A 12,532-nucleotide genomic window follows, 5' to 3' on the forward strand; every position below is an offset into this window, starting at 1 on the left:
ACAGGGAGGGGGGCACCTTTCATGGGCTGGAAATCACTGAAATGCCTGGTGGTATAGTTGCTAAAAATGCCCTGTTCCTTGTGGCTGGTTATCTCAAACAATCAGGCCGGTTCTACCATTAGGTAGAGCAAGGCTCCAGTGATGTGATACAAAGAAGAAGAGCTCTGCGTGCCCTGCAGCCTGCCCTGCATCCCTTAAGCTAGCTTGTTGCCCTTCAGATGCAGTGGAGGATGCTACCCTATTGAAGTAAAATTCAATTGCCATAGAACCAGGGAGGAAAGTTGCCCCCATGCTGTTCACCTCAGGTGGCAAATAGTCTTGGGCTGTTCCTACAAGCAACTAGTGTTCAGAGAGGTTCATACTGGAGAAGACACTCTGTTGTCTCCCCTTGCAACTCTGTTCCACACCGGTGACCATTTCTAGAGCTCACCTACCCTTTAAACAAAACAGTTTCAAACCTGTGGATGTCATAGTTTCCCAGCCACGAAACTAAGGGCATTGTTGCTCTGTTGGCATCGGGGAATTTCTTGACAGCCTGCACAAGAATAGTAGCCATGTAGACATATTGTAAGGGATGCGGGTGGCGCTGTGGGTTAAACCACAGAGTCTAGAACTTGCCGATCAGAAGGTCGGCGGTTCGAATCCCTGCGACGGGGTGAGCTCCCGTTGCTCAGTCCCTGCTCCTGCCAACCTAGCAGTTCGAAATCACACCAGTGCAAGTAGATAAATAGGTACCACTCCGGCGGGAAGGTAAACGGCATTTCCGTGCACTGCTCTGCTTCGCCAGAAGCGGCTTAGTCATGCTGGCCACATGACCCGGAAGCTGTATGCCGGCTCCCTCGGCCAATAAAACGAGATGAGTGCTGCAACCCCAGAGTCGGTCACGACTGGACCTAATGGTCAGGGGTCCCTTTACCTTTACCTAGGCATATTGGAAGCTGCCCATCTAGATCAGCATTATCTGCAGCAGCTGACTCTCCTGGGTTTACAGGGAGGGATATTTCCTGGGCTGTCTGGAGATGCTGGGGATTGAACTCAGGATCTTCTGCATTCAAAGCAAATGTGCTACCTACCACTGAGCCAGAGCTCTTCCTCTGCAGAGATAATATATATCTATGTAGCACATAGTATCTTTTTGTGCAGGATGTCTGATGTGAACGCTCCTTTCTGCACATCTCGTGATATGCTGAAGTTATAACCATCAGAAAAAGAACTTTTCAGTGGTAGACATGAGCACACATGTCCTAATACACAGTGCACTTTTAGTTGGAGGTTAAAATTTGGAGAGGTGTCAGGTCTCTCTTTTTTTTTTATGTCACACTTTCTTTTTCTGGAGGGAAAGCTCTTAAGAGCCTATTGTTCCCATGAAGCTCCTAAGATGACATGCTAAGAATAAGGACAGGATATTAACACACAATATAAGAGACTTAATTGAAGATGGAGTAGAGAAGGGAGGAGGGAAATATATCTAATAAAGTAAACCTGATTGACAAAGCAGGAAGCCAGCCAGATATGAACAAAAGGCGCACAGCAGGGAAATGAATGCAAGCAAATGCCAATTCACACTTCAGCAGGCACCTTCCTTGACTGCTCAAACATTTTCAGTCAGATAATGAGCAAAAACAAACACTTTAGCATCCTCCCCTCTGCTGGGGAGAAGAGCTCAAAAGGGATGGAGGGGAGAGAGGGAAAGTCTTAGTGCTAATTGTTTGCCATCTGAACTGTCAGTGAAATGCCAGAGGTTTTTGTTGACTGGCACCTTTGTTGAATGATGGCTAATTGTGAATGGTGAAAGCGGATTTATTATTGCTGGCTCAGGCCATTTAGCTGTTTTGCAAAAGGCTCTTGATGATGATGAGCTGGTTTACCTTGGGCCACACTCTTGAAATGCTAGCTTAGCTGTCAAGCTTGTTTGTTTCTCTGCACCATTTGCACTTCTGGGGCAGGGTGTTACTGATGCTGAGGGTGTTACATCAGATGTTGCTTTGGGGTTACCAAAAGGAAATCTCAACACTCTCTCTTGGTGTTCGGGAAGGGATTGCTGAGGTGTCTGTAATGAGAAGCAGATGGCTGATGGCATGTCTGGGGCATCCATGTAATTGTGAAGTCTGCTTCCGTGGCTCCCTAGTGCAGTCAGTCTCTGCTTCTGGACTAGGAACTCGCAGTGGCAAAATTGTGTGCCTGCCTGTCCCACAGAAATGCTTTAGGTAATTTCTCACAACAACAACAAAATCCCCCTTATATTGCCACATGCCACCCTGAGCTCGCTATGGCACCCCAAAAGATGTTACGTCAATTATTGGTTTTTATTTTATCTTGGAACTGCTAAGGCAGCCCTCTGGCAAGTATCCAAGGCATGGTTTGAAATAGGGATGGGGGAGAAATTTGATTCAATTCACATTTAAAAGCCAACTTACCTAATTTGTACTTTTCCAAACAACTTGTGAACTGAAACACAGCCATCCTTCGAAATCTGCACTTTTGTAATGCTGTTCTCCAGCCAAGATATGTATACAAAAATGCATTATCTTAGGTTTAAATGTGCATGAAAAGAAAGATAGTAGTGAAAATAAAATGCATTCTATTAGGGGGAATGGTTTTGCAAACAGTGTGTGTACATTTGGCTAAATAGTGTACAAAATGTGTATATCAGGGTAAATTTGCTGATGAATCTTCATGGACTTGTAGCATTGGAAGGGACCACAAGGGTCATCTAGTCCAAATCCCTGCAGGGCAGATATCTTCCACCCAATATGGGGCTCATGCCCCTGAGATTAAGAGTCTCATGCTCTACAAATTGAGCTATTATCTGCGTAATAATTTTTTAAAAAATCAGAAACTGATAAGAAAATGTGGAGACCTGAATTTGTGATCTGGGGGAAATGAGAAACTGAAAGGGACCTAAATTGTCAGATTCACACACCTGTAGCTTTAAGTGCTTGGGGAGATGCTTTGGAAGCCATGATCAAGTCCAAACTTTTGTCAGACTACCTGGATGGTTGAAATGAAGGTTATTATTATCATTATTTTATATTCATATTATGCAGGCTGTTTCCCGACTAAACGATAAAATTGTAGGCCATTAACCATATGCATCTTTGCGGTTTACTAAATTAATTTGAATATGAATTGAAACAACAGTAACTCTGAAGCAAGAAGCATAATCTCTGTATGCTTCCAAATACAGTGGTACCTCTGGTTAAGTACTTAATTTGTTCCGGAGGTCCGTACTTAACCTGAAACTGTTCTTAACCTGAAGCACCACTTCAGCTAATGGGGCTTCCTGATGCTGCTGCGCCGCCGGAGCACGATTTCTGTTCTCATCCTGAAGCAGAGTTCTTAACCCGAGGTACTATTTCTGGGTTAGCAGAGTCTGTAACCTGAAGCGTCTGTAACCCGAGGTACCACTGTACCACTTGCTGCGAACTGTAACTGGAGAGGTCCTCAGGTCCTACTTTGCAGGCTTCTGATGGGTTGGCTGCAGAGAAAACAGGATGCTGGCCTCATGGGGCTTTGGCCTAATCTAGCACGGCTCTTTTTTATGTTGTTAGTTGACACATATTGTCAAGCAGGCCCCATCTTAGAGATATTCCAGACTGGGTGCTTTTTAGTTTGGATCGTACTTTTCATTAAAAAACAACATTGCTACCAAATTTCATTGGGGGGCATCTTTTGGTATATGGCATCCATCTCGTCAATGTAAAATGTGTTTTTTAAAATCAATTAAAATTCACGGTCCTATTTCTGTCCTATTTATATGCTCCTGTGTTTGGATGGCGAAGTTTTTCCCAGAGCACACTCCGTCCTGTTCCTGAACTGTAGCATTTCTTCCATTGAAGTGTTGCTAGCAAGCAAAGCTGCTTTCAGTTGCTGATCCAGTAAAAAACAAACGAACAGCCAGCTGACTTCAGCAGGGTGTGTGTGGGGGGGTGTATAAATATATATATCAGAAGAGCATTTGCTGATGCCATTCAGAGCCTTGGGATGCTTCCATATTTCCCCCCGCAAAAAAAAAATAAAAAAAAATGTCACCATCAACTGCTGCACTCCTCAAAATCAATGACAATGGTTCTGTCTTAAAACTCTGCTTGTTTTCCCAGAGAGAGGGCAGAGGTGTACCTCGGGTGTGGCCCATGCCTGGAGTGTGTGTGCAAAAATCACCTATCAGACTATGGTGTGTGTCGCATATACAGTGGTACCCCGCAAGACGAATGCCTCGCAAGACGGAAAACCCGCTAGACGAAAGGGTTTTCCGTTTTTAGATGTGCTTCACAGGACGAATTTCCCTATGGGCTTGCTTCACAAGACGAAAATGTCTTGCGAGTCTTGAGATTTTTTTCGCTCCCCACCCCCTTTTTTAAAGCCGCTAAACTGCTAATAGCCTTTTAGCAGCTAATCCGCTAATCCCTTAAGCCTTTAATAGCCGCTAATAGCCGCTAAACTGCTAATAGCGCTAATCCGCTAAGCCACTAATAGGGTTGCTTCACAAGACGAAAAAACCGCTAGACAAAGAGACTCGCGGAACGAATTAATTTCGTCTTGCGAGGCACCACTGTATGTGTGTGGCGACACAATGCTGCTGTCACGACGAGATCAAACACGGGATAAGTTTCCCGCCCTTCTCGCATTGCAGCAAAAACACATGCACATTTTTTCACCCTTCCTCCTCGCCTCTCCCTCACTCTTGATGCTTCGAGCACTCGGGTTGTGTGAAATGTAGTGATTTCTAATGTGGCTATTGCAGCACAGCGATTTTTTTTATTAGGGGCACCAATACCGCTCCCAGCCAAGGGCACAAGGAGCCCTGCGTATGCCTTGGGGAACGGGGCATGTATGTGTACAGGGCTCTGGTAGATTAGCATTTTCCCAAAGCCCCCCGAAAGAAATACTATGAATTAGGTTTAACTTTGACGCATGCAGCTGTTCTCCAGTATTGGTTCCACAGTTACGGTATGCAAAGTGACTGAAATTTAAGAGTGCTTCCCAAGCATGTTGCATTTCAAACTGGTATTTCTGTACGATTCCACCACTCTCAACTATGCAGCTGATCAGGTTGATTTTTTATTTTATTTTTTACTTTCCAGTACAAACCGAATATCCAGTGGGTGCTGCAGTGATCAGATACTTGATAAGTACCTATTAGAGACTGAATGGGTTTGGGACACTGGGAGTTAACTCCTTCTGTGCAGTAAATTATAGGCTGCAGTGAGATGCATTGCAAGTATTGTACCCTTGGGTTCCCTTAAAACTGTTTTCGTTCTATCAGTATTGAAGTTTCTGTGATTTGATACAGTCAGTAAATGCGGGAGGAAAAGAGATTTGAGAGTTCTTATTTCCTGGCAAATAAGTATCTCCTTGGGGGGGGAAATGCACATAAGAAGTGAAATCCATATTTAATTATACCATTAGCATTTTAAGCTGATACTCTTTTATATACTGTTTCTGTGCCGCCGCCCCCACCCCCACTTTGAAGTTGCAGCAAGGAGAGGTGACTTTGAAATAAAAGGATGCAAGGGAACTTGATTGAATTCAAGTATAGTGATTTAGTGCTCTGTTGGTATCCTGATGTATGATTCCATTTCTGAGGACCATGAGTTTCTGCGCAAGTATTATGGCATGCTTAAAGCCATATGAGAATGATGTTCTTTCACCCTTAAAGGGTTATCTCATGAAAAATAAATCAGATTGTCCTTTTATCACTGCTGTCCTGGAAAAGTGCTACTGAAGTAGGGAGGTCCTGTTTAGTCTTAGGTGTAAAGCAATCTTCCACATGCCTCACAGCATTGCCCTGCCACAACATTAAGTGGCCCTTATGCACACTGCACACTCCTGCAATGGAACTGCCCCTTGTTCTCCTCTGTGCACTCCTTGCATCCTTCAAATCTACCATGACGATTTCCCCAACTCTCCGCAGCAGATAGAGGTGTGGAAAAACGTGGCACACAATGACATTGTTGGATTTGACCCATTGTAAGTCGCTTTTGACTCTTCCACCAATTGCCAAAGGGGATGGAGCTGGAGTAAGGCTGCTTGCAAGATGGCGAGGCCAGCCTCCAAAGCACTGTAAGAAGCCTCTAAATGCTATGGTGGGTGGTAGAGAAGTCACCAAGGAATGCCATTTTCCGCACTATCTCTACAGCCACAGTAACATGTACGCTAATTCTAAAGGTTATAAAAGGACTTTGCAAGGAGGTTTACAGAGCCAAAATTCAGATAACCAGAGTTCCAAACATTTACTTGTGAGGGCCCTATTGCATGAGGATTCAGTGAGCTGATGTTGTTGTTTTGCATGGAGAGACAACTTTGTGTTAGCAGTGACATCACTCAAACTTCTCTGATTCTTTCGCAGAAAAGTAATAGTTAAATGTTGGTATGTATCTGAAGAAGTGTGCATGCACATGAAAACTTATACACAGGACAAACTTAGTTGGTCTCTAAAGTGCTGCTGGACAATTTTTCATTCTTTTTATTTAGTTAAATGTTGGGTAAGCAAAAATTGAAATCACCCTTAGCTTAACACTGAGGGTTGTTCTGAGTGACTATTAAAATTTACCTGTGATGCTCAGGCACTGCCAGCCAGCAACGTGGAGTTCACAAGTGTTAAAATGTGTGAGACTCAAGATTTTCAAATGCTTGGTATCAACACAGCATTATAAAATGTCAATGAAACAAAAAGTTGTAAGAAATATTTGTCATACCAGTTAAGAATTAAAAGCAATGATTATTTTGGGCTTGCTTATAAAGCCCTCAGACCACTCGTGGGTTGTGACCTACAGGTTAGGAAGCACTTGTTTATAATTTGCACATCAGTCTGTTGTGATTTTTGTTTTGGTAGATGATGGCCCTTACTCGAAAGGGAGCAAAGACTCAGGTGGACTGGACACAGCCCTGGTTTCAAGAAGGCAAAGTATACCAGGTAACTGACATTTTCATTTAGCTATGTATACCTTTTTGAGGTCAGTAAGGTTTCATTCTTAGTTTGGTAACCACCAAAAGTGCTTTGCTGGGTGTGGTAGAGCCGCTTTGCTAACTTTCTGGCAGGTGGGTTGCTTATTGGAAGGGACTGGTGCAGTGCTCACGTCCCAGCAGAAGTTGGGTGGGTGCTCCTGATCACGGGCTCACCTGGTAGCTGCAGTCGTAGGTTTTAATTTAAATATTTCCCACTGTGTCAACACTACATCAGGGTCATAACAGGAAATTAAAATTGCTGCTGCCAGAAATGCATGTGTCGGGGGGGGGGCAGGGGTATGTTAAGACAGGGATTAATGTAGCTGAGCTCTAATGGGGGCACATGAACCATGGAAGCTGCCTGCAGATGCCTGATGCAGTAAACCATGGTCTGCACCAATGGCAGTAGAGATGTGTTGCTGCACCAAGGTTAGCTCCAAAAATTAAAAGGAGGGAATTTGCATGTGATGAAAAAGCATGCAAGCCCTGCAGCACTCCTGACCTCATAGCCATAGTTAAGAGATGGGGCAGCATTAGGCTCAGGTAATTCCTGTAATAATAATCATCATCATCATAATTACAAAGCCAAAAGGAGGAAATGGAAGAAAATGTCGAAGGTGGGGAGGAAGAGGAGAAAAAAGCTGTTGAGGAGCACATTCCAACTACTACTCATTTTTATTGTTCCTTCAGTTTTGATTGATCGGTCGCATGAGATGCGATACATTCTGTAGCAGCTTGAGCCCGTAATAGTGAAGACTTGTAAAACATGCTCTACTCGTATGCATTACAAGGCTGAAGAGTGATAAATATTTATAGGGGGACCATTATGCAGCACTTATTCGCCTTCATTCATGCATTAATGTCAGATTATCATTTAAATGACACAGGTGTGATATTCTTCGTTCTTCCATTACTGAGTGTCCTTGGGTTCAGGCCCATTTGCAGTCACCTGTGGATACTGTGGCACCTAGACCCGTTTGCACCATGGAGAAGTTCAGAGTCATCAATGCAATCCAAAGCAGAAAATGCATGGAAGAAAGAGGAATGGATCCTGAGCATTTAAATTGACATATAACATTATACAAGAACTAATATACAGCAAGCCTTTTCCTCTTCTGAAACAGACAGCAAGTAATAAGACTTCAAAGAAAACAAAAAAACCAGCCTGGCACACTATCGACCTTATTTTTTGAAACGTGTGTGCCCAAAGATCTTGGGCAATCCTTGGGCAACCCTTAGCAAAGACTCGCCTAGCCCCCCAAACATAGGCAGCTTGGGAAAAATAAAGTAGGAAGGATTGGGGAGTTATTAAGCACTTTAAGCATCTCCATTGTCTGCAATGTTTTATATAAATGCTACAATGTATTTTTCACTGTTTTACTTATGAGATGTGCAGTGTAACAATGTCCAGGGACTTCTTCCTACATTTTCTCCACAGAAGAATTCAGAGGAGTCACAATTGTGGAACTGATTAAAAAAGAAGGAAGCACCCTTGGCTTAACTATATCTGGTGGTACAGATAAAGATGGTAAACCAAGAGTTTCCAACCTGAGACCAGGAGGGCTGGCAGCAAGGTAAACCAATCACATTAACAAGGATAGATTTCATTGTCTTGGGTTCATTCATCTCCAGGGACCAGCATTTGTTTAAAGCACTTTTTACATGTTAGATAGCTAAAGAATAACGTCTTTCAGCCTCACCTCCTAACACAACTTTACTCGTTATGATTCAGTGGGTGCATATTATAAACCTCCTTTTCCTCATTTCCCTGAACCTTCCTTATTAAAAAATAAAGAAAAATGCTTTTGTGCACGGTTATCAAGTAATATCTGCTGTTACTTTCCATACGGCGTTTAAATTCACATTCCTCATTATGTAGGTAGTTCTTTCTATTTAATAAGCCAGTAAGGATGTAATTGCAGATCATGTGAAAAGGGTGCTGGAAAGATGCAATTGAGATGTTTTGTTGTGTTTATTGCAGGAGCGACCAGCTAAACGTTGGTGACTACATCAAGTCAGTGAATGGGATTAACCTGACGAAACTTCGCCATGATGAAATCATAAGCCTGTTGAAGAACGTGGGGGAAAGGGTGGTGCTAGAGGTAGAATACGAGCTGCCACTAGCAGGTTAGTACCTCTTGGATGGAGTTACTGCTGTAATGTTGCAAGATGTAGGTGGCTTCCCCTCCCCTCCTTGCCTCTTGTACAAAAATTGGTTTGAACCATCAGATCATTCAGCCATCTTGCTCCAGTTAGGCACTATTGACTGGCGGCAGCAGCAGCTATCTGTAACATTTCAGGCAAAGGTCCCTTCCAGCTTTCTTCTAGGAAATGCTTTTAACTGGAAATGGCAGTGATATGAAACTGGGATCACTTCCAGTGACTAGGTTGGATCCAGAATTCTGGATGCTGTTGCTTGTAAACATTTAGCAATCCTCAAGATTTTACAGGCAGTAGCAGATGGAGAAAACAAACTGTTTCCACCTGTAACTGGTGCCCCAATTCTACTGTCTATGGATATTTGAGCAGATGACCTATCAGATTCTTATTTACTCACAAACTGAAGCATATGCTCTTCATATGGTGATGATATCATATGGTGATATTATTACCATTCTTTGCATTAATGGTCCATCTTTGCTCCAAGGAGCTTAAGGTGGCATTTGTTTTTTTATTTAGGTAATAAATTTTTTATACCACTTGGTAGTAAAAAAACGACAAAAGCCCCTCAAAGCAGTTTTAAGTATAACTAGCATCACATTTCTTTAAGGGGTGTTCAATACAGACAACCTTCCTGGCCCTGCGTGCATCAGCGGAGCATGCATAAGCCTGCCCCCCCCGCCCCCGCCGCCCCATCCCGTTCCACCCCATTCTGCCCTCTTCTGGGTCCAAAATGACCCACGCATCAGTGGTCACATGTCAGCTGAATGTGCACAAAATGGTCGCTGCCTGTACTTTAACCATGCTTTCTACTTTATAATCAAACTATTCTTTTAGCTGTGAAGATTTGAACATAGTCATCTAGGGTTGCCTGCAGGCCTTTTGCCTAAGATACCTGACAGTCCAGTAACCACTGCCAGCTTCTGAAAGGTGCAATCAGATTTGAAGCTTCCAGGAAAAGGGCAATGGTTTGCTTTAGTACAGTATTATGTATGCATTAAGAGAGCTTGAGGGCAGTCTAGAAGATTGGATCTTGATTTAGCCATATTTTTAATTCTGTTTAATAGCTTCCTATACTTAAAGCAAGCATTCTTTTTACCTGCTTCAAAAGCCCCTCATTGCAAGATTTATGAATGTGATTAGGCAAATTTTCGTATTGGATGAAGAATGTTTTTTAAAAAAGAAGTACGGCAGGTTAAGGATGTCAATTCACCCCTTTTCTTCTCTATCTCTAGCCCCGGATAATAGTGCCGGCATCATTCCAAAGACCATTGATGTCACCCTGTACAAAGAAGGCAACAGTTTTGGATTTGTACTACGAGGTCAGATTCTCTTTGGTTAATGATGATAAAACTACATTGCTGGGACATGTGAAAGTGGGGGAGCGGATAAAGCCAGCTATTCTGTATAAATCAAAATCCTTAGCTAATACAGCACAATCTTCGAAGAATGCTGACAAATACAGTTTTGGGGTTCCGTCTTTATTTCAGAGGTTCTTTGGGTTGCATCCATCAATGTCACATGGCTTACCGAATGACTTCTGCTCAATGCAACAGAATGTCTTCCTTCTGAACATCCCTCAGATCTGTTTGCGAGAGTTGGGGCAACCCCAAGATCAGATTTGGGGGTGTGCAGTGGGAGGAGAGGGAAGGCAATTTCCATTAACATTAGCAGGTGCCTTTCCATGCACATAGTGACTCATTGGACTGAATCCTTTAATAAATGGGGTGGAGAAGTGTTCGTGTCTTCTGCTGTGGTACAGATTTTTCCTATCTACGCATTACAGCATTTATTTGTGTGTGGTTTTTTGCAAATTTGTTACAGGAGGAGCCCACGAAGATTGGCACAAATCCAGGCCATTAGTACTGACATATGTTAGGCCAGGTGGCCCAGCAGACAGGTAATGTTCACATTTAGCAACGGAGCTTAAACAAATAGGTGTTTCGCCAACCTACCCTGAAGCTCCTAGTACAGGCACAGGCAAACTCGGCCCTCCAGATGTTTTGGGACTACAACTCCCATCATCCCTAGCTGACAGGACCAGTGGTCAGGGATGATGGGAGTTGTAGTCCCAAAACATCTGGAGGGCCGAGTTTGCCTGCGCCTGTCCTAGTAGGTCTGCATACCAGCTGTATATCTAAGTTTGATATCTGGGCGTACTCTCTACATGTCTCTTTTTCTCAACTTTCCCCCAAATGATCACTAGCTAGTGTTTCAAGAGACTGAAAATAGTTTCAGACCAAATTCAAAGACTGATTCCCATGCTTACCACTTATTTGTGCAGCTGATTTTTAAAATAGCTGTTATGGATGCTCTAATTGAGGCTGATGGTTGATAGATTGTTGCACAATCCCTTGTCTCAGCCCTTGCCAATTTGGTGCCCTCCAACTGTTTTAGACTACAGGTGATGGAGTAATTACTACTGCTACTACTATTACTACTACTACTACTAACAACAACAACAACAACAACAACAATTTATTTATATGCCGCCCATCTGACTGGGTTGTCCCAGCTGCTCCGGGCGGCTTCCAACAAACACAGTAAGACATCAAATGTTAAAAACTTCCCTATACAGGGCTGCCTTCAGATGTCTTCTAGTCAGATACTTGTTTATTTCCTTGACATCTGATAGGAGGGTGTTCCACCTTGGTCCAAAACAGCTGGAGACCAGTATGGGGATAATTGTTCAAGCAGCAACATCTGTGCCATTAAATGTACCTGGAAAGGGGGCCAAAGAAATATTTGTCTTGGTAAGCTAGTTATGAACTGACTTCCCCACTTACCACATTTGAACGGCTTCCCAATTACACATGTTCCCGGGGCGACTCATAAGAATGAAATCCAACGTAATACAAAGCACTAAAGGTAGCAAAGAAACATTGTTCTTTCCAGCAGATGTGCAATAAAAGTAAAAACACAAGCTGTTTGAAAAGCTGGTTTTCTGGTCCACATATGCTTCATTTGGGGGGTCTGTCTGTCCTGGTTTTGTATGTGTTAAGAATTGTGTGCAATGTTCCTGCAGGGAAGGGTCTCTGAAAATTGGGGACAGGCTGCTGAGTGTTGACGGGATTCCCCTTCACAGTGTGAGTCATGCTGACGCATTGAACATCCTTCGCCAGTGCAACCAAGAGGCACTTTTCCAGATTGAGTATGATGTCACCATAATGGGTAAGGGCTTTTGGATTCCCTTGGGGGGGGGCACAGGCTTTGGCCATGGGGAGGGAGGAATTCATTTGCATTTTCTCATCACCCAGTGCAGAATATATTGATCTGTGGGTAGTGAAAATTTAAAAGTTTAAAATTACCACAGTGGCCAAGAGGAATGGGCTAAAACATTGTTTAAAGAAAGCTTAGGATAGATAATTGAGTTTGGAGGTGTGCTCCTGGAGTCATACAGTAAATCTAAACTAGGTATGCTTTC

General features: G+C 43.2%; 1 protein-coding gene across 11 annotated transcripts in view; it reads left to right on the top strand.

Annotated features, from left to right (window-relative positions):
- GRIP2 (glutamate receptor interacting protein 2) overlaps positions 1–12,532 on the top strand; it is a 364,422-nt gene that overhangs the window by 287,441 nt on the left and 64,449 nt on the right. For 8 of the 11 annotated variants that reach the window (XR_014507912.1, XM_083426937.1, XM_083426933.1 and 5 more), the window contains 6 exons: positions 6,836–6,916; positions 8,387–8,522; positions 8,930–9,075; positions 10,344–10,430; positions 10,933–11,008; positions 12,134–12,279. Coding sequence is in view for 10 of the 11 variants with exons in the window: in XM_083426937.1 (XP_083283063.1) it covers positions 6,836–6,916; positions 8,387–8,522; positions 8,930–9,075; positions 10,344–10,430; positions 10,933–11,008; positions 12,134–12,279 (672 nt within the window). In the remaining variant the exon portion in view is untranslated. The remainder of the gene's footprint in view (positions 1–6,835; positions 6,917–8,386; positions 8,523–8,929; positions 9,076–10,343; positions 10,431–10,932; positions 11,009–12,133; positions 12,280–12,532) is intronic. The other 3 variants (XM_083426935.1, XM_083426939.1, XM_083426942.1) reach the window with 1 other exon arrangement.

Source organism: Podarcis tiliguerta (genome assembly GCF_965153285.1).
Source record: "Podarcis tiliguerta genome assembly, chromosome: 2".
Lineage (NCBI taxonomy): Eukaryota > Metazoa > Chordata > Lepidosauria > Squamata > Lacertidae > Podarcis > Podarcis tiliguerta.